The sequence below is a fragment of the Amphibalanus amphitrite genome, unplaced genomic scaffold (genome assembly GCF_019059575.1).
Source record: "Amphibalanus amphitrite isolate SeventyFive unplaced genomic scaffold, NRLGWU_Aamphi_draft 001641F_arrow, whole genome shotgun sequence".
Lineage (NCBI taxonomy): Eukaryota > Metazoa > Arthropoda > Thecostraca > Balanomorpha > Balanidae > Amphibalanus > Amphibalanus amphitrite.
This window is the reverse complement of record NW_024883134.1, coordinates 107,592-134,817: the sequence shown is the minus strand read 5'-3', so window position 1 is coordinate 134,817 and position 27,226 is coordinate 107,592. Positions and strand designations below refer to the sequence as shown.

Here is a 27,226-nt window from a genome sequence, read left to right as displayed (position 1 = left end):
TACCCCCCCAGCCCCGCGCGGGTTAAGTATGTGTTACATGTGCTAACGGTGACATATCTCACGATGCATTCCTGTACAATGATCGAGGCCGCATCTAAGGTTACTATCGATTGTTTATTTTCTGATGTATGTATTCATTTCAGGATCTTGAACAGTTTAGTGTAGGACGTAGTGTAACAATTTCAAACTTGAAGTGCACCGCTCACATCTTGATTGTTAACTTTACAGAATACATAACATTTTTATATACGTTTTTTTAGCAAGCTGTATTTTAGGTCCTTCAAATTGAATCTTCAATAATAAGGAATTTCTCGAGATCCCAATCCTGTGCAAATGTACACTTTGGCAAACTTACGTTTAACCCTTGCCTTACCTCATTCAGAATCTCCTAGTTTACCATGGCTTTCTCCATATCAACGGATCAATGCCTTCAGAACATGGACTCTATCTAAAGGCGCTCAAATCAGCAGCATTAGCCATTAAACCATGGGCCATACCACTGAAACCGTGCGCCTTGTGAGTTTGCCCAAGTTATGATACACTACCACCACGCATTGGTCGTGTCATTTGGTGTCAGTTCCAGGCCCGGCCGTACTGTAATGGTGCGTTGCTTTCAAGAATGAAACTATTCAATGTAAATGCAGAGATTGCTATCTGCCGTTGAAGTGAGCTGCGATTTGGTCTGCATACGAGTGCATATCAAATGGTTACAGCCAAACATAAATAGGTTCAGCACGATCTTTTAGTGATTTCTGCAGAGAGTGATACCGCGTGCGATTCCATTTATCAGAGTTCAGCCATAGAGATGTGCAACATATTCGAGCCTGTCTCAATGTGCCACTGACTGATGTAGATTGTAACGTTCTTAAGATATCAGATAACGTAGACGATGATATGTATTCAGTAATGTCAGATATTATACAGCACTGACCAACCCTAGCTCGGGTGTCTAACTCTACAACCCCTCCGGCTGCCGCGCCCTCACTTGCCGTCAACCACGAGTTCGCTTTTCTGCCGTTAGATGACAGCACTCTCAGGACACTACAAATTACAATACGTCCATCCCTCTCCTGCGACATGATAGATCGAGATCACGGACATGCTGTGTCCGTACACGAACACACATGTGCAATGCACACATCAATGCTACGCAAAGCTACTGTGCGACGAAGCTATACCGCGGCACTGAAGGACTGAGCACTGTAACCTAGGTACTGGTAATCGCAAAACAGTATAAAACACGACAAAAATTTACGCATACCTCTCATGACGCTTGGTCATTCTACCGTCTGCTGATAAGTACGCAGCCACATTCAGCATACATGACACGAACTGACAAGAACAGTGAACAACTGAACTGACACAACAGATTCATCTAACGTAATCGACATATAGGCGGGCGGGCGCTTTCGCGCTGGGGACGGCGATTTATGACCGCGGTGAGCCTGCCCCGGTCAGTGGTGCGTAAGGCCATGGACGGGGGACGGCGGAGCGGAGGAGATGACGGCACATCCAGTCCACGTTCGCCAGGAGCACGGCGGGACGACGAGCGGCGCACGCCCGTGCCGGTGGCGACGGGAGGATCTGAGGCTCTGGTAACGCGTGGTTCCCGTGGCGGACCGAGCACTTCTGGGTCCGAGTGATCACTCTGTACAGTCAGAGGGTCTTGGTGGCTAACAGCTGGCGCGGTTGCGACGATAGGTCACTTCATTCACGCGCACCCATAGATCGCGGCCCAGCTATTCCTGTACAGCCAGGGTCCATGTGCGCTGTCCAGGGAGGCGCATCCGAATGGGCTGACCCACCAGAGGGGCCAGGGGCTGCGTCCGACGATTGTAATATTTCGCCTGGCGCAGTTTATTGTCAGCGAGAACACGCGGGAGAGGATCGGTACGCGGGAAGCAAGTTTGACCTGGGAGTAGGCAAAACGTCCGACAGGCACGTCCAAACATTTTCTGTGCCGGCGACATGTCTGACCCTTCACTGGGCGAATTACGCCACGTCATCAGCGCCCAAAGGAAGTTTTCACCGAGGCGATAGCCTTACGCATTAGACTCTCGCCGTTTTCACGGCGTTCTCAGCCTTGCCATTCGATTGCGGATAGCCTGGGCTGGAGGTAACATGATCAATATCCAGGGAACGCAGAAATGCTTTGAACTCACAGCTGCTGAACGGTGGTCCATTGTCACTAACCAGCGTTTCTGGAATGCCATAGCGAGCGAACTGGGCCGCTAGAGCTGAGGTCACATGTGTCACAGTAGTCCGAGTCAGGCGGGTCAATCTCCATGAAGTTGGAGTAATAATCTACCAGCACGAGGTACATTGACCCATTAAGTTCAAAAATGTCCGTTCCCAGTTTCGCCCATGGCCGGGAGGGGACCTCATGCGACAATAGCGGCTCGGCCGTCTGAGCCGGGCGATGGGCTAGGCAGGTTGGGCACTTCAGAATCGCTTCTTTTAGCTGGCTGGTCATTCCGATCCAAAACACGTTCTGCCGAGCAAGTCGCAGTATCGATGACAAACCAATATGAGTACGGTGCAGGCGCGAGATAAGGTCCTGCTGAAGAGCGCTGGGAATGACCACACACCTGCCTTTGTACAGCAGTCCGTCCTGTGTGAAAAGTTCGTCATGAAAGCCATGATACGGCCGGAGTGCGTCTGGCAACTGGCGCCGATGCTTCGGCCACCCTGCCAGTACCTGTTTGACGACCCGTGGGAGGACCGGATCAGACTGATACGCGGCCCGTATGGCTTCTAGACGCTCTGGAGACACCGCGATCCCACTGGACAACTCTAGGGATTCGGTCTCCATTGCGAACAGTGAGGATGGTTGCTGAGTTGGAGCACGACTAAGCGCATCAGCGACAGGAATCTCTGATCCTGGTCGGTACACAATGTGAAAGTTGTACCTCTGCAGTGTGAGAAGCATTCTCTGCAAGCGAAGTGGTGCGTCACTGAGTGGTTTGTTGTGTATCGCGACCAATGGCTTATGGTCAGTCTCGACTGTCACTGGCCTACCGTACAGATATTGGTCCAGGCGAGTGAGCGCAAAAGTAATGGCCAATAGCTCCTTCTCAATTTGCGAGTAGGCTCGCTCCGCTACCGTAAGGGAGCGCGAGCAGTACATGACTGGGTTTCCCCGCTGCAGAAGGACAGCGCCGAGGCCATGGCTCGATGCATCGCACTGCACTGTAGCCTCGTCATGTGGGTCATAGTATTTGAGCACTGGCGCTGTTGTAAGCAGCTGCTGAATGGTTTTGAATGCTGTCTCACACTGGGGGCTCCAGTACCAGTCGAAGCTGGCCTGTGTGAGCTGACGGAGAGGTGATACAGTCTGTGACAGGTTGGGGATGTAGCGGGCCAAAAAACTGACCATCCCCAGGAAGCGTTGAGACTGGGCACATCCGTGGGGGGCGGATAGTCACGCACCGCAGACACTTTAGCTGGGTCTGGTTTCAAGCCGTTAGCCGACAAGACGTGACCCATCCATTTCAGTTCTGTCACTTTGTACCTGAATTTATCAGGGTTCAGACGAAGGTTCCTCTCACGTGCCCTGGCTAGAAATGCCGCTAGATTGCGGTCGTGATCCTGTTCGGCCTGCGCACGCGTGTTGCCGCGACCAAAAACTACAAAATCATCAGCTATGACCTCCACACCCTCAAGACCCCTGATGAGCTCATGCATCATTCTCTGCCAAATTTCGGAGCTGCACTTCACGCCATATGGCAGCCTGTTCCAGATATAGCGTCCAAATGGCGTGTGGAAGCAGCACAGGCGCGCCGACCTAGCTGATAGCCCAATCTGCCAGAATGCACAGGATGCATCCACGAGACTGAATACTTTGGCTCCCGTGAGCCGGGCGGTTACCTCGTCCACAGTGGGTGTGGGATAGTGTTCTCTCCTCACAGCTCGATTTAGGAAACGGGGGTCTATGCATAGGCGAATATCCCCGTTCGGTTTATCCACTATCACAGGATTTGAGACCCAGTCAGTTGGCTCAGTGATGTGAGAAATGACGCCTAGCGTCTCGAGATCGTCCAGTTTTTTCTTAAGTTTCTCACGCACGTGCACTCTCACTCTGCGGGGAGCTTCCACTACCGGGATAGCGGACGGATCTGTCACAATTTCATAGTTGTCCGCCACTAGTCCCACGCTACTTTTGTCAAACACGTCATGATACTCAGCTTTGATGCGCGACTGACCGTCACTCACACACCCCGACCGCGGTGGCCCGGGTGAGGGACGAGCTCTGGGAGGGCCGTGACCCGGTTCAGTAGCGAGGTCACCCCCTGGGGTCACGGCCGGCGGGGGCGGGGCAGGGACATAGTCCAGTGGGTCACAGTCGCGGACGTCAATCAGGCCCAGCTGGACTGACGTGTTCAGGCTCAGTATGGAAGAGATAGCACTGTTCACAACTTTACACTGAAGGATGTGCCTACTCCGAGACACGGGGTTAGTAAAGCACAGGGACCTTTTCCCCTCACATGACACGAGAGCGCCGTCATACATGCGCAGAACGGTATGGCACGGTCTCAAACATGCGCCCTGTGGATCGTCGGTGATACGCACGTAGTCTGTCCATGTCAACACGTCACACTCGGAGCCGGAATCTATCAGAAACGTTACCGATTTTCCCGAGGCGGTCAAAGTTTTGTGTGCTTTTGTGGGTGTCTCACCGGAATGGGCAGCTGTCGACAAAACGTCCCAGTGCTCATGTTGATGTGCACCTGACGCGCCGGGAGGCGGGTCGCGGCGCTGGCCGGCTGGCGGAGTCGCAGTCAGCTGATCGCGGCCGGCGGCGGCGGCGCCGGCGGCGCCCACGGTGGCGGCGAGAGACAGCGGCCGGGCCGCTGGCTGGCGAACTGGTCCGCGCCCGCCAGAGCCGGGCGGGGGACGCCGGGAGCCGCAGATAGTACTGCATGCGAAATGGTTGGCCTGCCCGCAGGCGAGGCAGGCTTTGCCCCATGCAGGGCAGCGAGACCGAACCATTGGGTGATCACGGCCGCAGAACTTGCACTTGCAGGTCGGTTGGGACCGGTTGTGTCCAGAGACGGCGGCCAAGTTGTCTGTTTGCTCACTGTGGGACTCAGTTCCAAACACCTTGAGATCACGATTGGCGGCTTCTTCGGATAGCGCTATGTCGATTGCCATCTGAAGGGTCAAATCAGCTCGCTTCAGCAGCGCTGCTTGTATTTTCTGGTCACGGAGGCCGATGCATATTCTGTCTCTTAGCATGTTGTCCCCGTCTGGGAAATCACACGTTGCTGCCAGAGATCGAAGGGCCGATAGATATTGGCTGACCGACTCGTCTGGCTTCTGACCGCGAGTGTAGAAATTGTACCGTTCACGGACAACATTCTGGCGGGGCACACAGAACGCCTCGAAGCGTGACACTAGCTCATCCAACCCTTGTTCTGCAGACCACCCAGAGAAATGAGAGGCGACTTTTTGTGCTTCACCACCTGCACAGTTGAGAAAAACGGCCACTTGGACGGCCTGGGGCTTGCCAGCGAGTTCGACAGCCACAGCGTAATTCTCCCATTCACGCCGCCAGGTCCGCCATCTTGATGCTAATTGCGGTGATGAAATCTCGAGCTCTGCCGGTGGGCGAAGATTCGACAGCATCGTCGGCACCTTTGTGTTACGTTAACTTCTGACACCATGTAACGTTCTTAAGATATCAGATAACGTAAGACGATGATATGTATTCAGTAATGTCAGATATTATACAGCACTGACCAACCCTAGCTCGGGTGTCTAACTCTACAACCCCTCCGGCTGCCGCGCCCTCACTTGCCGTCAACCACGAGTTCGCTTTTCTGCCGTTAGATGACAGCACGTCTCAGGACACTACAAATTACAATACGTCACATAGATAATCTCTCATGGCCATGGTACCTTATTATTATTGGATCAATAGTTATTTCATGCATCTTCCAGAACAGCTAAATTCTCAAGTTGCTAAGTTTTGCTCTTAAAAGAGTGTGATACATCAAATATGTTGCATTTAGTTTTTCCTTTTATTATCATGACGTAAATGTTGACTGTTGAGTCCTGGCTCGCTTTTTCGCCATGGAAGCAGAAAAAGCTAATTCGTAGCACATGCACGATTTCCAACATTATATACTGACTTATACAGCAGGCTATTCAGGCACAGAAAACCCCTCTACTTCCTCCTCAACAGTTTCCAAACTCAGCCTTTCCCCGTTCATTTTTAGCGTGCTGCCAGCCTGCCAATGGCGAGTGTGTCTCTCCGACACTTGCACATCCGTCCATCCATCCATTTCCCGTGCGTAAATTGAGGTGTCGGAGCTAATGCATTGTTTGGCCGCTCCTGAGGGCTGCTGCGGGACAACACTCGTGACGTCGTCGATTGCCACCGACCTGGGGACGAGCTGGCCTCGGCGGATAGGATGCCACCGTGGCCGCAGGCTGGGGACGATCAGACGATCGACGGAAAGGGGGTCGGACCTGGCGGAGAGATGAGAGATTGACTACAAAGTCACAGCTGGGAAGTGTGGGAATATTATTTTTTTTTCTTAATGTGCTTTTATCAATATGATCGTGCATGAAATACAGTTCAAGTAAACATCGCATACGATAATTATCAGTAAAATTGTGTCATTTCCGTAAGGATTTCAGTTAACCCTCGCCCGCACATGGGGGGGTGGTTGCCACCCCCCCCAGGTAGTCTTTCTGCTCTGCACTCAACATTTTTAGAGCTAGAAGGCTGATTTTTCGTATAGCTGCTCCTCTATCCTTTCTTGATGTCCACTGAAAATTTCAAGTTTCTGTGATTTTTGGTTTCGGAGATATGACCTTGTTTTTCAGGTCATGTCATGACCCAAATGGCCAATTCTCAACATCTTGCGCTTGCCATGGGCCTTGTGAGCTTTTGACACCCTGATTTCGGCCTTTTTTGCCAGTCTTACCTCCCACCTATCATGGAACATGTTGTTCGACGATGTACAGGGGTCAAGGTCAGGGTCAAGGTCAACCTAGGTCATCTAAGATAATTGCGTTTTAGGCAAGCTGAATTTACTTTTTGTGAAGTTTTTTTACTGCATTTTTGGTAAAAGCTTCTCAGATCATGATTTCATGTAATATGGACCCAAAAACAATCGGTGCACACATCAGTATACACACAGACACACACAGACATACAAACACATATAATTGACCTTGACCTAACTTGACCTGAAATGACCTCAGCAGCAAAATTCTGGTCGGGTAGTGTGACAAAGAGGTTCTAGCTGGCTTGGCACCAGAAAACAGCATCGTCATCGGTATTTGATAAGCAGCGCACTTGATATCCAACGGTGACCCAAAACAGCAACATTTTTTAGTTTGACCTGACCTGGAAGGTCAATGACTGACCTGAGAAGGTAAAACTGGGTATCATTGGATTTGTCTCTTCCCAAAGAATCTTTTTGGTCTTTACTGCTAAGCTCTATCTCCAACAGGAACGAAATGGCGCGGGGGGGGTGGCAACCACCCCCCCCCATGTGCGTTCTAGGATGGGAAAAGGGCATGTGCGGGCGAGGGTTAAAAGATGACTAATGCAGCATTGGATCAAAATCAGTTTTACTTTATGTTTGCTGATGTGGAAAACGTGCGGTGTTTGTATTCATCGTGTCGGCTCCGAGACGTCTAAACATGTTAGATATGCGCCATCGGTCTCCGGCTGATCTGGGAAAACATCTCTGTTCCGCCGTCTCTTGCCGCTCCGATCCTGCGCGCTCTGTCCTGCCGGCGCGCCGCGCCGTGACGGGAGGCCCAGCACGGCGAGCTGTTTGTCGCTGCGAATAGAGCGTCGGCCAGGCACCGCTGGGGTTTGGTAATCATTTGATATCAGCCGCCTCCGAGCTTGTTTACGAGCACAGGATTGTCACAAAAGGATAATGAAGCCTTCGAAAAAAATAAGCTGAGGAAGACTAAAAACAGCGAACGTGACATAAACCTACGATGTTAACTATTATGAGGTTGATAAGAATGGCACAGGCAAACATGGATAAATCAATTGCATTTATATTTTTGGGTAAATTCACTTACATGGCATATATAGGCACTAAAAACCAAGGGCCGTTCTAAGTGTCAGTGATGCCTGACCTGACATGATGCCTGAGAAAAGAAAACTGACCATGCTTTGGAATTGGTGGAATAAATGTCTATTCTATTCTTATTAATAATGATTGCTGTCGTTTTAATCCATCGCTTGAGTTAATCAACATTTTTAGTTTTGTGGAGATTTTCATAATTCCTTGAATAAAAAACGCATTATGCCGGTGCTGGGTGCCATTAGGGGTTTGAGATTGGAAACGGTTGACTGAGTGCCAACAAATGGAACAGACATTATCATTCGTCATCGATCAGCGCCAGCTGGCTCCGGGTCCTTACCCCTCCTCTCTCGCCCCCGTACCCCAGTGCCGGCCGTAAATCGAAACCCCGCTCTGACTCTGCACACAAAGGGCAATTAAACTGCGCTCATTTTCATCTCCTTCTGCAGGCAACCTCCAAGAGCTGCATCATGGTATCCAGCGTGCACTCTGCAGTCTGCACCACCTCACCGTAGCATTATATTCCCTCCTCGACACCGTACTCATCAGATGCACACTTTTTCCTCCACAGTTTCTGCAGTGGCGCGCTGTCACTCTAAAGTGGCCGCCGCCGCCGCCGCTGCGAACGTTCGTTGCCATATTTACATGCCGTCGGCGGCGACGAATATCGATTCAGAACTTCGGCGAAGGCAAATGTCGCCGCCGAGAGAGGTGCCCCCCGGGGGTCCCGCTGTCTGCTCCGGGAAAACGTGCAGCTCCGCGCTCAGTCTGCGGCGTTACTTTTCATCTGTGATTAACTCTGACTGGAGCTGCAGTGCTGATACTAATCAAAGTATGCGATGCATTCTTAAGTATTTCAGCATTCATACTGGTCCCATTAAACAAATCTTTGCGAGGGCATTTAAAGACAATTGGAATTGAAGAAATGGCAAAATACGTGAAATGTTTGAAAACTTTTCCTTTCATTTTGCCATGCGAAGAACTAACTAACAAATTTGTTACAAGGATATTGTGGCGTTTTTAAGCTAGAATGTCATATTGAACCTGAGCTGCATTCTACCGATCTATCCTCGGTGATTCCCACATAAGTCATAGCAATGTCAATATTTAATTCGCGTTTCAGGTATATTACAATTACAGCTAAATTGTTTAGTTGTCACAGACTTTGTCCTCTTGGTGATGAGGTTGTTAGTGGTTGTTCATTCCAAATTGTAATGCCAAAAAAGTGAAACTTGAAACAGGACGTAAAATAGTGATGACACGTTCATTTAATTTTAGGTCTTAAATAGAGCTTGAATGCTTGTGCCTATCTTGACAAGTGTTGAATAATGGTGTCAGTCATTCTAAGAGCCATGCACATATTCGTTTTGATCAAACAATTTATCATCAAATTTTCCCTTTCCAGCTCGCATGCAGTACATTTCTGCCAGCATTACTTGCTCATTGCTGTGTAACACAGCCTTAGCAACGCGGTTCGCTGCGAGTTCCATGCGAGTTCCAATGCAGGCAATAAAAACAAACTGCCCTGCTGACAGCCGGCGGTGCGCTTTAACCCGTTACGCACCGAGCACCCACTGCACTGGCGCGACCCGGCCGGTATTTAGCCGACTTTGGACTGCCATAGCCGGGACTCAGACGCGAGGACCGACATCAGAGCATTGATTGTCCGTGGGGGTCACGGCCGAGGGTTTACTCGGCAGTCGGCAGCCCGCTGGACAAGGATGTTCTGTCAGAAACAGGGGCACATGACCTTAGGGAACGGAGGACGATCTGTCCTTCTTTGGTTTCCTTCTCGAATGAGAACCAGTTGATTGTTGCGGCTATGAACGGATTATATGTGGATGCTGCCTTTGTGTATTTGGTCCCCCTTGGTGTAACCGTTCAACTCATGACGGACACGACAATACACATCGAGTTGAACCACTGACAGATTTTGCGTTACCCGGGTCCACCCCTGACCGACGATGCCCCGTTTCAGGAATGATGAGGCCACCGGCAGACCGCGTCCTGATCGAGCCGCTGACCTGGCTGCTGTTCGTCTGCGGTGAGTACGGATATGTGCAACAAACTTCTCCTTACAATCATCTACACGTATTCAATGGGAATCACGTGACAATGGCATGGTGTGACAGCCGGCAGAAAAGTTGGCTACGTATGAGGGATAACCTTTGGACAGTCCACTTCATCTCTGAGTATTTTATTCTTTTATTCTGATCCTCATACAGTGGTAGAGAGAGAGAGAGAGAGAGAGAGAGAGAGAGAGAGAGAGAGAGAGAGAGAGAGAGAGAGAGAGAGAGAGAGAGAGACAGAGAGAGAGAGAGAGAGAGAGAGAGAGAGAGAGAGAGAGAGAGAGAGAGAGAGAGAGAGAGAGAGAGAGAGAGAGAGAGAGAGAGAGAGAGAGAGAGAGAGAGAGAGAGAGAGAGAGAGAGAGAGAGAGAGAGAGAGAGAGAGAGAGAGAGAGAGAGAGAGAGAGAGAGAGAGAGAGAGAGAGAGAGAGAGAGAGAGAGAGAGAGAGAGAGAGAGAGAGAGAGAGAGAGAGAGAGAGAGAGAGAGAGAGAGAGAGAGAGAGAGAGAGAGAGAGAGAGAGAGAGAGAGAGAGAGAGAGAGAGAGAGAGAGAGAGAGAGAGAGAGAGAGAGAGAGAGAGAGAGAGAGAGAGAGAGAGAGAGAGAGAGAGAGAGAGAGAGAGAGAGAGAGAGAGAGAGAGAGAGAGAGAGAGCTCTTGTTCAGCCAACAATTATTCCTCAACCAAATTGCATCTAAGGGAAAAATTGTATACCTACACGTATCACGCTATCACGTAACGCGTGTTTTTCTTGCATCGGCGCTATTTCAGCTCGGTAGATCTGCGATCGCGCTTACGATTGCATCTATCTTGCTCATTCTTGCCTCTAAATTACAGACTTACTCTGTGTATTCAAAGAAGTAAATGGTCTAACCAGAAGTGATCCAATGTGTGATAGGCTGCCTCACTGAGACTATCCCGGTTTCTCGGTCGGATGGCGGCTCCAGTGGCCGCCCCGGCGCACGGATCTAGGTCGTACCCTCGTCACGTTCCACTGGACCGTATGATAGCAAAGAGGTCAGCTTTGATCCAGGGACCTCCCGCACCCGGAGTGGACGGATTACACGAGTACTGAAAGTTGATGGCTGCTCTTTACCATGATAAAGTTTTGGTGTACTGGATGGAATGAGTCCATCCAAGGATATGGTAATTATGTGGATCCAAAAGCAAACGAATGTAGATATCTGGCTGCTGATTATATGCAAACATTACTTAGTCTAGGAATTGGGCATATTGCAAAACTGCTGAATTTCAGAGGTTTGTGTAGCACGACCGAAAACAATATTCAGTAACTATAACGAACCACTTGACAGAAAATACTGCGTATGTGCAAATCCAATATACACATTGAAATTATTTGCAATTTTCTGTCGGAAATACCTGCTTGAAGTTATAATAGGGTTTTCAAGGGTTGTTATCTCGGACCAGTCGCCTTTATAAAGTGCGTGTGTATTTAGTGTAGAGTGTGCCAGCATCAGGACAAGTCGGACAGAACGGGAAATTTTTTTTACCTCTCCTGTAGCCTCTTCTGTTAGAGACCATTCATAGATCATCGCCGCCCTGCGGTTGTGATGTTACAATTTCTAAGATCCACCCAGCGGTCTTTTTGGCCCGGTGCCAGGCCAGCCCTTGTTTTGGTCGAAGCGCGGCGCCGTATACCAATGGGTTACGACCGTATCGTTTCACTGGACCGGCCGCGGGAACAGCAAAACGACTGTTGTGTGATCAATTGGCGAATTGCCTAAAGCGATTGGCTTTATGACAGGAAGTTTACTCAGCCTGATAAATGCCGAGGGGTGATAAAATGTTTTTGTGGCTAGTTTTTTGCTTTTTTGTCTCAGGGCCATCACGTTAGTCTGCTTCCTGTAACAAATATTGTGAACATTGTAAAGTAACAACGGATAAACAAATCAGCACGCCAAAATAACTTATCTTATGTAATATGTGAATAAATGACGGATAAATCAAACTGAACTATACCGTTGATAGGCGATTGAATTGTATGCCTTTTGCTTAGGTATTCTGCTATCATGCATAAATATCTTCATATCTACATACATATCTACAAATGCATATCTACATATTATCCCAACGCATCGTCATAAGCAATGATACAAAGTCATGTAGACCTTCTGCGTTTAGCCATGTGCCCTCTTTGTGGGATTAGTAACAATTAATGGTGAGCGCTGGAGTGCATTTTCCGTGACCACTGCGCTCAGTGCGGGAGCGTGCGGGGATTATTGAGCTGTCACCTACACCTTATTGATAGGACAGACAAGGTGGTGCAGTGGTGTGTTTATGTGTGTGTGTGCGTTTGTGTGTGTGTGTGGGGGGAGTCCCATACTGTATCATCATCGATCCTCGATCGGCTGTCAGCAAACATACAGGTAGGTACATGTAGGTACGACAACCGTACTAGGCTTTTTGGAAGTTTTTAACGTCCCCAGCCTAAGCAGGCTCCCAATGCCATACGTCGCGCAGAACTGAAGTAATTACCTACTCTGCTGAGGTGTGACAGCGACTCGCCCCGCGCTCCCCAGTCGGTTGGGACTGATTACAAGCAGTTCTGTGATCAGCCAGTTCAAATAAAGCGGACAAGTTTTCTAGAACGAGGAAAATGTGTCCCATTTGTGAGTTGGCTGGCCTCTTCTGTCTTGATCATATTGCATTCATTATTGAACGCTGTCGCGAGCCATGGCGTGCCTGACATGCTGAAAATCAGATCATTGTAAAATGTAGATCTAATTCCACACCGGAGCCCCATCTCAATGCTTTGTATTTTATGTTTTCCAACACAACATAGGTATAGGTATTGAGCTCATTTTGTCAAAGAATGATTTTAAATGTCTCAGACGATGGAGGGTCTTCCCCTCAGATGTAAGTTTCATCGTCCTATCTAAGCTACGTATATGCGCATGCGTATACTTAAATCAGGTTAAGTAACTGATGCTTGCTCACACCCTTATAAAATATTCATTGAAGTTTGATCTACGATACTTAAGTAAATGAAAACATAAGTTGTCTTAACCCGCGAGTTGCTGGGGGGGGGGGGCGTTAAACGCCCCCACTTTTTTCGCCGGGCCATAGCATAAAAACGGCGCGCCGCAGGCGCGCCAAATTTTGGGTACCTGTAGGGAATTGATTGAAGTTTATTGTGACAAAGTTTCAAAAAAATCGGTCGGAAAATTCTTGAGATATCGAGGTTTTAGTGACGTCATGATTTCTGAGTTTTCGACCAAAAACGGCATATGTTCAAAAAATCATATAAAATCACAGAATAGACATATAGACATGCCGTAAACGCCATTAGACTGCCAATACCATGGAGAATCAAATGGCTATCTTCGATTATTGATTATCGTCCCGCATTTTCCAAAATCTTGAACTGAATCTTGGCAATTTCTCGTGACTACTTCACGACCATGATACATGAATTTCTTAAATTGAACTTTTTTAGCCAAACACGTACACATATGATAAAATGAATGTCACCATCGTGTTCTACGCCCCAAATTACCCATAAAACATGTGTCACAGGCTGCGAATATCAGTTTTTATTTTCGGGGATATGTGCCTGCCCGGTTGACCTGACCTTGACCCTGACCTATGCTTGACTGACCCCTGCATGGAGCTGACACTCTTGTAGGCCTTATATGATGGATTGTGCACCGTTTTGACAGAGTTTATGACGAGAGGCGCCCATTGCGAAGTCCTGAAGTCCATGCTAATGAAAGCCCGATTTTAGGTGTTTGACCTGACCTTGACCCGACCTGTGACCTCAAAATTCATGTTTAAAGTACTCATCTGAAGCGTCTCGTCGCGTTCTTTCGTTTGCCGCCTCGTGCGTTTCGCTGCGCCTATTGGTTCTCGAGTTATCGGCTGGGGGCGTTTAACGCCCCCCCCCCTCCAGCAAACGGTGGGTGGCGAAATACCCCAGCAACTGCCGGGTTAAAAGCTGTGTACAAATGAAGTCAGTAGCATGCATGCTCAAGAACTAGTTATTCGCTGGTAGTACAGCGCAGAGGTTGAGTGTCCATTGTCCATAATCGTTATCCGGCGTATCGAGCCGGCACGCTCTGTGACAATAATAGCCCCGTAATGTGGTTTTATCCGGCCAGGTGGCACCGGGCTGCGTCGGCCGGCGGCCTTTGGTAAAGGTCGAGCTCACAAGAAGTAAGACACGCACCAACGATGATCTAAATTTGATTCGTAATTTGTGAGATAATGAACTGTTGCTAAATCTGACCAACTGTAATTTTTCAATTAAATTCGTAACTCTCTTGACACTTGAAACAAAAGAAATGACGCCTAATCAATTTCAGTGTTTCATCTGTTCAATTTTTAGCCAGTAGCCACCGACTGACCCCACCGTGTGACCGTCCGGCGGTGCTGGCGTTAATTAAAATAGTACCATCCGCCCACCGCCGGCACTGTGTCACACCGTGCCCGGCTGGACGGACCGGGAATATAGGGCCATCCCCACCGGCGCAGCGCCTACATATCCCACCTGTCGACACCAGTCCCTGCACGGGAGCGGCCCGCTCTGTTCTCGGCCCAGTCCGGCGCGTGGCTCAAATGGACCGCCGCAGGCGATTTCATGGTGTACTGCTCGCCGGATGTCGCATCCAGGAACGGCAGGGTGGGTTGGGGGTGGGGCGCCACCCGCTTCTATGTAGTCATCGCAAGTGAAAAAGGAGATGTTATATGAACATGCAAATATACCTTGTGCAACACTTGGAAACGGCGTCGATAGAAGCAAAATTTTAATCATGTTCCTTTTGGTGGTTGTATAATGTGAATTCAACAAATCACTGCCTGTTAGTGCTAGGCATGCTGTCTGTTGGTGCTTTTTACAATAAACACGAACATAAACAATTGATATCACCTTTTTCAATCATCAAAGCATTGGAAATTATTTGACCGAGCTTTCAACATCGAGCTATGTATATGTAGTTGACTGGTGGATTGACAGCCTGCCGTATGCCGTGTCAGGCTGTCATGTGGTGTGTAGTGTATCGAGTACCTAGTGCATCGGGTGTCCGAGGCTCGGCATCGGGCCCCCGGTAATACGAGTGTGAGGCGGCCGCACCCTGCTCGGCTCCAGTCAGAGCGAGAGTCGAGAGGCTCCGCCCGGCCGCACAGCACGACAGTGCCTTAGTGTTTTGCACCGCGAGTTTGTGAGAATACATCGGAATCCGGAGACGGCGGTGAACACTACATCTGGCGACGAGGACGAGATCCTGAATACTACCGACGATGAACGTCGAGGGGGTGTCGCCGCCAACTCCGTTCCTGGCGAGACCAGGAAAACCAGCACTGCCCTGGAGTGACTGGATTTTCAGTTTCCACAACTACCTGACTGCCCTGGGAGGTGAGGCCTACAGCACGGAGAGGAAGACGGCTCTCCTTCTGCACTGTGTCGGCGCCGAGGCGCAACGGGTGTACCGTACCCTACCGGTCCAGCCGAGGAGAGAAGACGAAGACGAGTTCCATGCGGCTGAGCGGCAGCTCGCCGAGTTTTATGAACCTCAGGTCAACGTGATCGCGGAGCGGTTCTTCTTCCGGCAGCGACGGCAAGAGTCGCACGAGCCGACGGCCGACTACGTGGCGGCGCTGCGCCGCCTGGCAGTAAACTGCTCGTTTGGACAAATGACAGACGCGATGATACGTGACCAAGTCGTGGAAGCAACAGTGCATCCGATTCTCCGCGAGCGTTTTCTGCAGGATAAGGGCCTGACCTTGGACCGCGTTCTGGAGATCGCCGAAGCATTCGAGCGATCCCGACGCGAGGCGACCGCCATGGCCGGGCCGGCGCGGCCCGCCGCCGACGGAGCGCAGTCACTGCATCAGATATCTGACGCTCGTCAGCGCCGCGGGCGCCGGCCCTGGCGACCCGCCCGGCGGCAAGACGACCGCCGCCCCGCCCCTGCCCAGTTGCAAGCCGACCGTCGTCCCGGACCTGCCCAGCTGCAACCGGACACGTGCCCCAGCTGCGGTCGGCGCCAGCACAATGAGCGCGGTCGGTGTCCCGCTACCGGGGCCACGTGCAGGCAGTGTGGGCGGACGGGTCACTTTGCCGTGGTCTGCTGGTCTGGTGAACGGAACGACGACAGAAGGTGTCACGAGCTGACTGTTCTCTGCTGCGCCGTACCAAATACCGATAAGATGATGTGCGAAGTACAGATGGAGGTACCAGGTATCACGCAGACCGTGAATCTGCAAGTTGACACGGGTGCCACGGTGTCCGCTTTAGGACTCGGCATCGCCAGACGTCTCTTCAAAGGCAGTCGTCTCAATAGAACGTCTGCTCGTCTGTTCGGTTTTGGTCGACACCAGCTTCAAGTGCTTGGCACGCTGCCAGCGCTGGTGACCTACCGTGGACGGCGAGCCAACACAGAGTTCTTCATCATAGATTCCGACGGTGAAGAAGCCGTCATGGGACTGGACCTGCTGAAGCAGTTGGACGTAAACCTGCACCCCGCGAGTGGGGCAATCGATCAGCTGGCGGTCACTGGGAGCGCAGAAGTCCCGGAACCGCCACCGTCTCAGCCCGACCCTGGCGAGATATGCTCACTGACGACAGTCCGTGGTTACCAGCACAGGATTGTTCTCCGTCCTGATGCTGTACCGGTGCGTCACAAGCTCCGCCGACTCCCGTATGCTGTTCGTGAAGAGGTCAGCCGCGAGCTGGACCGACTCCAGGAGGAAGGAGTCATCGAACCGGTCGAAGTCAGCGACTGGGTTCACCCGATGGTCGTCAGCAGGAAAAGGAACGGGAAGCTGCGCATCTGCGTGGATCTCAGGGACCTGAATCGACAGGTCATCGCCGAAGTTCATCCCCTGCCGACGGCAGAGGAGCTCCAAGACCAGCTGAAGGGCAACATCTTCACAGTTATCGACCTGCAGAGCGCATACCATCAGCTGGAGCTGGAGCCTGCTTCCCGTCAGCTCACCACGTTCCTGACTCACCGAGGCCTACGACGGTTCACGAGGGTTCCGTTTGGTCTGGTCTCGGCAGGATCTGCGTTCCAGAGATTGCTGGACAACCTGCTGGACGGCATCCCGGGATGTGTTCACTACATGGACGACGTCGCGGTCGTGGGAGTGTCACAGGAAGAACACGACGACCGTCTTCGGCGCGTCATGGCCCGACTGAAGGAGGCCAACTTGACAGTCAACAGAGAGAAGTCTGTGTTCAGCAAAGCAGCTGTCGACTTCTGTGGCTTCACGCTGTCTGCGTCGGGAGTCACACCACTGCAGTCACAGATCAAGGCCGTGACTGACGCACCACCGCCGGAGAACGCCAAGGAGCTGAAGTCGTTCCTGGGGATGTGTGGATGGTTTCTCAGGTTCGTCCCTGGGTACGCCGAGACCGTCCATCCACTGTACCGGCTGCTGAAGAAGGGCACCAAGTTCGTCTGGGACGGCACAGCGAACCGAGCTTTCAACGAGGTCAAGCTGAAGATAGCTGCAAGCCCGACACTGAAGCCGTTCGACCAGAGCCTGCCTACATTCGTCACGTCCGACGGCAGCGGCAAGGGCGCTGGAGCTGTACTCACGCAGCTGAGCGCCGATGGAGAAGAAAACGCCGTAGCGTTCTGGTCTCGGGCGTTCACCCCTACCGAGCAGCGCTACTCAGTGTCTGAGCTGGAAGCACTGAGCGCTGTTCTCGCCGTGGAACACTGGAAACTGTATCTGTGGGGACGTCCGTTCACTCTCCGCACAGATCATTCGGCGCTGCAGACACTGCTCTCGCCCAGCTTCTCGGGGAGAGCGGGCGCGAGGATCGCGCGCTGGCAGGCACGCCTGCTGCCGTATGCGTACACAGTCCAGTACGTGCCTGGCCGGAACCTAACTCCTGCAGCAGACGCCCTCTCCAGGATGCCAGTTCCTGCCGAAGAAGCGGACCTGCATGCAGACAGCTCCGCTGAAGAAGAGGTGATCGCTCTTCTGACAGATGAAGAGAGCGTGCTGACCGAGCAAGACGTCCGCACCGCATCAGCTGCTGATCCTGAGCTGCAGCAGCTGCGTCATCAGATCAAGCGCGGCTGGCCGAGCAGCGCCAAGGCCTGCCCGGGTGAAGTCCAGCCGTACTTCAAGATGAGACACGAGTTGTGGGTGCGCAACGACGACGTCATCCTGAGAGGAGCCCAACAAGTTGTTGTGCCCGTTCAGCTCCGCCGCAGATACCTGGAGCTGGCGCACAGCGCGCACGACGGAATCGTCCGCATGAAACAGGCGCTGCGGAATCTGGCGTGGTGGCCCGGCATCAACCGTGAGGTGGAGGAGCTGTGCCGAAGTTGCGAGCGCTGCCAGCACAGCGACGCAGTCCTCTCCCAGCGCGCACGCCCTGCGCCCATGCAGCCAGTCGACCTGCCGGACCGCGCCTGGTCGAAACTGGGAATGGATATCGTTGGTCCAATCAACGGAGCACCAGCGACTGCCCGTTACGCCATCACTCTGATTGACTACAGAAGCAAATGGGCGGAAGTCTGCCTGACGTCATCGACTGAGACTGAAGACGTCATCAAGTTCTTGTCAACTGTGTGGGCCAAAGAGGGCTATCCCGACGAGATCGTGACGGACAATGGGCCCCAGTTCACGAGCAGGGAGTTCACTGCGTATCTGGCCGCCCGAGGGGTGAAGCACACCAAATCGTCCGTCTACTGGCCTAGAGGCAACTCCGCCGTAGAGCGCTTCAACAAAACGTTCAAGTCGTGGATCACAGACTGTCCACCAGCAGCGTTCATTGACGAGGTACGCAAGAGCCTGGCGGTGTATCGAGCCACCCCACACACGACAACTGGGAAGTCACCGTCAGAGCTCCTGCATGGACGACAGATGAGGCTGAACCTGCCTGTCATTCAGCCGTCAACACCAGGAGCCGACAGTGTGGCGTCTCGAGTTCGACGCCGACAGCAGTCCAACAAGAGGTCCTACGACCGCCGCCGTGGCGTGACGACGCCGCGCATCACTGAGGGCGACTACGTCTGCGTGAGACGGCAGGGACACCGCTCGAAGACGTCCTGTCGGTTCACGTCTCCGGTGCGAGTCACTGGGCGCGTCGGTCCCGCAACGTACCGTCTGGCTGACGGCCGGACCTGGAACGCCGCCCATCTGGCCCGTCTCCCATACGCGCCGGCGTCTCCCTCCGCATCTCCCCCCGCTGGGCCCGGCGAGACCACGTCGACCGCCACGACTTCCGAGGCCGACGCCGCTGGCCCGCTGACCTCGCTCGCCGCTGCTTCTCGCCCGTCGACCGAGACAGCTTGCGAGCCGTCGCCGGACGCCGCCGATGTGAGCGTGCAGCGTCCCAGGCGAAGCGACCGTGTCTGTAGACGACCGGACTACTACGTGTCGCAGTGATGCTGTTCCTTTTTTTTGCGAGAGGGGGGAATGTGTAGTGTATCGAGTACCTAGTGCATCGGGTGTCCGAGGCTCGGCATCGGGCCCCCGGTAATACGAGTGTGAGGCGGCCGCACCCTGCTCGGCTCCAGTCAGAGCGAGAGTCGAGAGGCTCCGCCCGGCCGCACAGCACGACAGTGCCTTAGTGTTTTGCACCGCGAGTTTGTGAGAATACATCGGAATCCGGAGACGGCGGTGAACACTACATGGTGGACTATCTGACTCTTGTGTCCTGCCAATTTCTTTGGGCTGACTTGTCAGTGGTCGGACTCGAAGCATACCCATTCACGACAAAGCATCCATGACAGGACCTGAGAGCTAGTCGCCAGCAATCATCTAAGGGGCGTTCCACGACAAATCGACAAGTGCCCTGCACCCTCATATTTTATTTTTTGCTTAAAATTGGTCTAATGGGTTGTGATGGGCGGGGAAGCCAGCTGTGACAAGGATTTTTTTCTTCGAACAACGGTTTCCGAGATATAGCCTCGGGCAATTCCTGGAAGTCGCGCTGCAGCCCCATGTTTGGCGGCCTATAACTAAAAAACTATTGGTTTTCTACGATAAAAACTTTATATGGTTCAACTCACAATCAGACAACAAACATTTTGGCTATCTCGGATTTTCAATTTTTGAAAATTTTGATCACGTGATCTTTTGACCTATTGTTCGAAGAGTGACCTTGATATTTTCCCCACTGAAAGTTGCAATTTTGTCTGATGACGATTAAAGCCTTATCAATTGTCATTAATATGCGAAAATAAAAAAAGTGGATATCGCCCTGCGTTGACCTCAGGTCAGGTCATTTTTATGACCTGTCCATTATTACGAGCGGGAGCGACAGCGAGATCTCGAGAATAAAGCAAGATAGCGACAAGCGGTAAACGGTGCAGGGTACACACGGATAAGGTCTATAATTTTTACTGAGGTCATTTTCAGGTCAGGTCAAAGATGACGTCACAGGAGCAAAAAGAAAGTCAAAATTGCGGCACTACATATATGTAAAGTTTTTCTCGAATTACTTTCAAGGTATCCCAGCTAGGAACAAACTAATATCACCATCGTGATCCTCTCGTCGATCCGCATCGAAACATATGTATGTTGACCTCGAAAGGTCGAAAGGTCAAAAGTTGACCATAGGTCACGTGACCTAAGGTCAACTTTTGACCTTTCGATCTTTCGAGGTCAACATACATATCTTTCGATGCGGATCGACGAGAGGATCGCGATGATGCTATTAGTTTGTTCCTAGCTGGGATACCTTGAAAGTTATTCGAGAAAAACTTCATGTATATGTAGTGCCGCAATTTCGACTTCCTTTTTGCTCCTGTGACGTCATCTTTGACCTGACCTGAAAATGACCTCAGTAAAAATTATAGACCTTATCCGTGTGTACCCTGCACCGTTTACCGCTTGTCGCTATCTTGCTTTATTCTCGAGATCTCGCTGTCGCTCCCGCTCGTAACGTGACCTAAGGTCACCTTTTGACCTTTCGACCTTTCGAGGTCAACATACATATGTTTCGATGCGGATCGACGAGAGGATCACGATGGTGCTATTGGTTTGTTCCTAGCTGGGATACCTTGAAAGTTATTCGAGAAAAACTTCATATATATGTAGTGCCGCAATTTTGACTTCCTTTTTGCTCCTGTGACGTCATCTTTGACCTGACCTGAAAATGACCTCAGTAAAAATTATAGACCTTATCCGTGTGTACCCTGCACCGTGTACCGCTTGTCGCTATCTTGCTTTATTCTCGAGATCTCGCTGTCGCTCCCGCTCGTAATAATGGACAGGTCATAAAAATGACCTGACCTGAGGTCAACGCAGGGCGATATCCACTTTTTTTATTTTCGCATATGAATGACAATTGATAAGGCTTTAATCGTCATCAGACAAAATTGCAACTTTCAGTGGGGAAAATATCAAGGTCACTCTTCGAAAGATAGGTCAAAAGGTCACGTCATCAAAATTTTCAAAAAATGAAAATCCGAGATAGCCAAAATGTTTCTTGTCTGATTGTGAGTTGAACCATATAAAGTTTTTATCGTAAAAAACCAATAGTTTTTTAGTTATAGGCCGCCAAACATAGGGCTGCAGCGCGACCTCCAGGAATTGCCCGAGGCTATATCTCGGAAAGCGTTGTTCGGAGAAAAAAATCCTTGCCACAGCTGGCTTCCCCGCCCATCACAACCCCTTACACCAGTTTTCAACGAAAAATAAAATATGAGGGTGCAAATTTAATTTTTTATTTGTCGATTTGTCGTGGAACGCCCCCTAAGTAACCTTACCTCATACCTGCATTCCTAATGACTTACGCGCGGTAGGTATATCCAACATCCTTAGAGGTTCCGTGACTTACCAATGGCGCACGAACGTTATTAATTACACATATTCACGATGATATTACATTTACGTTGCTGCGTAGATTGGGGCCCACCGACAGTTCAACGACTACAGGCATCTGTCCTTCGTAAGTACCAGCAGCGTGACAGGTAGACATTAAACAATACGAACAGAGACCGTCCCCGCCTTTGCACAGGGCACTCGTCGGTACCTTTTCCAGGCTCCTCAAGCTCATCCGTCGCTCATCTCGTGGCTCCCAGGGGATCATCTCGGGGCTCCTAGAAGCTCACCACCTCGGCTCCCAGGAGCTCACCACATTGGCTCCCAGGAACTCACATCCTTGGCTCTCAGCTCACCACATCGGCTCCACGGCACCGAATCACCACGGTGTCTCTGCCGCACGATGCGGCGCCATTCTCGCTGCCGTAGGGCTCCGTCACGGGTCGAACTCGCCCGGCCTGTCGCTCGGCTCAGTCAGTTGGGATCACTTACGCTGCATAGTCGATAGCGACTGGCTGGCAGCTGTCGGTGATCGTCTGAGAAACTTGTGCCGCGGCCCGCAGATGAGCTTCCCCAGTGTGCGATGTCGGCTCTGCGCCGCGCGGGAGCGGAGCTCGAATGCTCGATAGTTACAGCGCTAACAAGCCCAATTATTGTGCCATATGGACTGATCCCTTCGGTCGCTGCGGATCCTAATGGAAAGGCTCAGCCACATTTGCAGTGCACTCCTGAGCAATTATTTGTCATTACGAATGCACAGTTTGCCTAATGCGGGTAATAGTGCTCATTTATTTCAACGGTTTTTTTTGCGAACATTAGTTTGGGTGATATCATCCTCAAATAATACCAACAATCAGCTTTGCGCAGTTATCTCCGCTTACACAGCTAACTTCCCTAACTTGTCTTGGCCTCCAAATTGGTCCCACCCAGTGTGTATCATGCAACCACTTTCCCGTCATTGGGTGCCATCTCCTCGTGTCTGCGTTCCGTCGGCTCGTACTGCGCAAACCCCACTGGGAGAGGGAGAAAGCCGGAGTGAAAGGGAAAAGGGAAATAACTTTGGCTAGTATCGCACCTAGTCAGCCGGAGATACACCACAGTGAAATTCTGGCTTGTCTGACAGGCTGGCTTTCTGGGAAGTCGTGAAGGAACGCTGGCGGACAAGCAACCCATCTCTGACATTTTTTACAGGAATCGCTGGCCACACAAAGATGACATTTATTGCTGCCGATGACAGGCGGCGATTCTTTGAGTGGTTTTCAGGAATTGATGGTGACAATGGAGACAAGGCTGTAAAAAAGAACGATAGACTTATTGTTGATGCGACCTCAAAGGGCTGTTTGAAAATGATGTAGCTGGGCAGAGTACCTACATTCTTCTGCCGGTTTTCACTCGTATAGGGCTTGGGTGTATCCAAGATGTATCGTCCACGGTTATTCCTAATATTTGTGATCATTGTGATTCTTTAAATTTGCGATCATTTATTTCATCATGTCTTTTATTCGATCGACATACTTTCTGCAGGCATAATTTTCCAGGCGAGGCAAGGTAAGCGCTCCCATCATTCGACCGTTTCCTCTACTGGAGATTCCGGGGCTGTTTTTTCTTCTTTTTATTGACACTCGCATGTGAATACTACGCTAGGCTTTCTGGGAAGTGGTGGGGAGCGCTCACATCTGAAACACGCATGCACTTTCTTGCACTTTTGCATTTGCGTGATGCATCAGAGAGTCGTGACCGAGCTGCAAGAGAGGATTGGGACTTAACCACCATCTTGCGAATCATCTGGTCTGTGGATTTGTTATCCCTCGCACGACCAGGCCATTTCTCATAACACGAACGACCAGGGGGTGGGGGTTGTTACGACCCCCCCTGGCGTTTCGAAACGGAAGGTCGTAGAGCTTAGCGGAAAAAACCAACGGATTGCTCGCAACGAAATCTCGCGATTGGTGGTATATTTTTTGGTCCTAGGTCAATATTTGACCTACTTATGACCGGTCAAAGGTCAAATTTTCCGAAAAAATCAAACTTTTTCAACTTTGCGCAACGATTGCGGCAAAACGCTGAGAGATATTAACTTCAAACCTTCAACAACGTATTCCCCACTCAATTCTGCATCATATATGGTGTTTTTGGTGTATTTACCCTATAAAAGTAAGAGGCCTATTGCTGATGAGTGATATGGTGTCACATCACCCTCCGGTGTTTGTCCCGATTCGTCGGCTGTTGACCACTGCTCCGCTATAAATACTGTAGGTAACGACTCAGAAAAGTGTATTTCCAACTTCCAACAATCAATTCACAGCAAACGAAAACCTCGGGACTCGGTACACACTTCATGAAAATCCGGCCGGAGGCTGTACCTCTTATGACGTCATAACTCCGTGACCTGACCTGACCCGGTCAATTTTCTTGCACCACACGATAGCCAATGCTTGCCCCAACATGCATGGGAAGTTTCATCATGATCCATCAAACAATGTGGGTATCACCGGCAGAAAACCTAGGGATTCGGCGCACACGTTTGGTAACTGTCGGCCGGAGGCTGTACCTCTTATGACGTCATAACTCCGTGACCTGACATGACCCGATCAATTTTTTTTCGGCAAAAGATGCGCAAAGGTTGCCCCAGAGGGTATTGAAAATTTCAGCCCGCTACGACAAGCCGTTTAGCGTGCACTTCGAAAAAACCTCAGGGGGGGGTTGATACAACCCCCCCCCCCTAGGCGTTCTAGGGTTATGATCTGTATTTTCTTATGACCGCCGATTTTTCATTTCTTCAGACGTAATTCAGATTGGTTTAGCTTTGAATGTTGCATTTGCCACATTTGTTACAGTTCATTGTAATTGCTGCATCGATGACTACTGTTGCTGACCGATGATCACTGACAACTGACCGCTGATGCTGACCGATCGGCGGTTAGATGCTGACCTCCGACCGTCGCGTGGAACGATGGCACCGGCAGTCGCGTGCCGAGGCTCGTTTTTCCGGCTGCGGTCGGAGCGCTCTTCGATTGAGCTGTTTGGTCGGGTTCGACCGAGTGACTGGCTTGGTTTGACCGACAGTCCAAACCACTGCAGGTCACGTCTTATTGGCTCCGGACAGATTGGCTCCCCTGACCCATGGCAGCGCCACGGGACAACACCAAACTGACCTGCCACTCCAGAGCAGCCCAATGGCCGCTGCATCAGCCATTCCCTCCGCGCTCCGCAGTCCTCACACATTGACCTATTGCCGGCCCAGGCACAATAGTTATCCTCACTGACCTTCTCCCATCCCAGAACACCAGAACACCCAGAACTGACCACTGACCAGCCACCCTGGAGTGACCAGTCAGTGGTCAGTTCAGCCACTCTAGTTCTGCCACACCACTGACCAGTCACTGGAGTGACCAGTCAGTGGTCAGTTCAGCCAATAAACCGCTAACAAACCGTCACCCTGCAGTAGCCCAATAGACCGCGCAGAACACTCGGGCCCCACGTTCAGTCCCAAAAAGTAAAAATAGATTTAAATATACATGGATGCTTACTTACGTAATCGTAAGTTAGCGCATCGCCGTCTGCCCGTTTCATGACAGCTGCAACTGAACACATCTTACCTTTGGTATTCACCAGACACCCCGCCATCAGAACTCTCATAGCGGCTCCGCGACTCGTCTCACTCTCAATTTGCCGGCCTTTCCTTCATCCGGCCAGCATCTCAGGCTAATTACCGTGGCGAGCAATACGTGCTTGATTGAAGAGCCCAACTAATTCATTCATCATTTGTTTATTTATTCTCATCTGGCTGCCTGCTAGAAGCTAGTGTAGCTAATTCATTCTGAGGCGAGGTTTTAAATTCGGTCATCAATTTTCAACTAATATCCCGTCTGCCGTTGATGCATATCTCACTGCTGGGAGTGTGGCATCAGCGGCTGGCAAATCACGCTTCGCTGAGGCCGCTGTGTAGGTGGCGAAATGTGGCGGCTGGGTGTGGGCTGGTGGCCTGAGCATCCTGCTCAGGCCACCTGAGCATCCTGTCCTGTGGTCTGCTATTCCTCGGTTGGGTGGTCTGCATGGTCCAATGGAGGCTGTGTGTCGCAGTCAGCTTGCCCGCCGGTAAAGGGTCCGTGCATGTCGGCTGCTGTGTGGTCCTGTCGGCTCCTGCGTCCTGTCGACTTTTGCGCGTCCTGTCGGACATGCTGTGGTCCTGATGGCTCACCTGTGGTCCTCTTGGTTCCTGCGGTCCTGTCGGCTTCTGTGGCCCTGCGGACCGTTGGTTCATTTGTTTGTTTGTTTTTGTTTGTTTTGTTGGGTTAGGCCCTTTCGGTCTGGCAAGACCATTTCAGAGCCGGGAGGATGATAGGATAAAGGGGGAGACATTGGTCTGGGCAGGCACCCTAGTGAGTCGCCGGGGCTGAGCCCGTCCAGAGGACAGGCCACCCAGCCCCAAGGCACTCACTGCACCCGGCTACGGGGTGCACTCCCTCGGGAGCAGCGGTGCCGCTCCAAGGGAGCAGCCCGCATGAGTTAAAGTTGCCTGTCCACTTCCAGCCCGGAGGGGGGTTGCGGCGTGGAGGAGAAGGATTTCAGTTTCCTGAGGATAGAAGCATGGAACGGTCCGTTGGTTCACTGCCCCTTGGTTCAGTGGTTCGGCGCCGGGTGGTCCGAATAGTCCGTGCGTAGGCTGCTGTGTGGTTTTGTGGTCCTGGACCGTTGGTTCGCTGCCCGTTGGTTCAGTGGTCGGCCGACGGGTGGTCTGCGGTGGTCCTGTCACCTCACGGCTACCGCTACCTGGGTAGATACCGGCTGTAACCGTCCCAGTTTGATGTTATATGCGCGACTGGGACTGGCGGCGTCCCGCAGTCACCTTTGACGGCAAATGCATTAGTTACAAGTTACAACTCGGCCTGGTTGGCGCTGGCATCGAGCAAAGGGAAGGGCTAATTGCTAAATTACGACCATTGCATAAGTTTGCATTGTTTGTTGCACGCGAGCCGCTGCAAGCACTGCAACCCGTTGCAAATGCATAATTCTTAGTTAAGCGCGGTGCAGTCGTTACTAGGCCTTGCTCACAGCCATCCATCAGCCTGTAATCCAAGGTAATAGGGGAGGTAATAGAGAAGGAGAAGGAGAGAGAGAGAATGCGAGAGAGGATGTAGAAATATGTATTGAATTATAGCATGTGGTGTAACAAAAATGTAAGCATTGTTTTAAGACAGACTGCTTCAATGTCACAAGTCCCGCATCAATCTGGACAATCTGCAATATGGGCCACCACATGGTGTCCGCCGCCAGCCCGACCTCGGGACGCTCAGCATCATGTGTCATATGTCATATGTCATACATAATGTGTCATATATCATGTGTCATGAATCA

General features: G+C 51.2%; 1 protein-coding gene across 1 annotated transcript in view; it reads left to right on the top strand.

Annotated features, from left to right (window-relative positions):
- Positions 1-10,038: 10,038 nt before the first annotated feature.
- LOC122374335 (lachesin-like) overlaps positions 10,039-27,226 on the top strand; it is a 74,381-nt gene continuing 57,193 nt past the window's right edge. Inside the window, exon 1 of the mRNA XM_043353026.1 lies at positions 10,039-10,101. Coding sequence (XP_043208961.1) covers positions 10,041-10,101 — 61 coding nt within the window. The 5' untranslated portion in view covers positions 10,039-10,040. The remainder of the gene's footprint in view (positions 10,102-27,226) is intronic.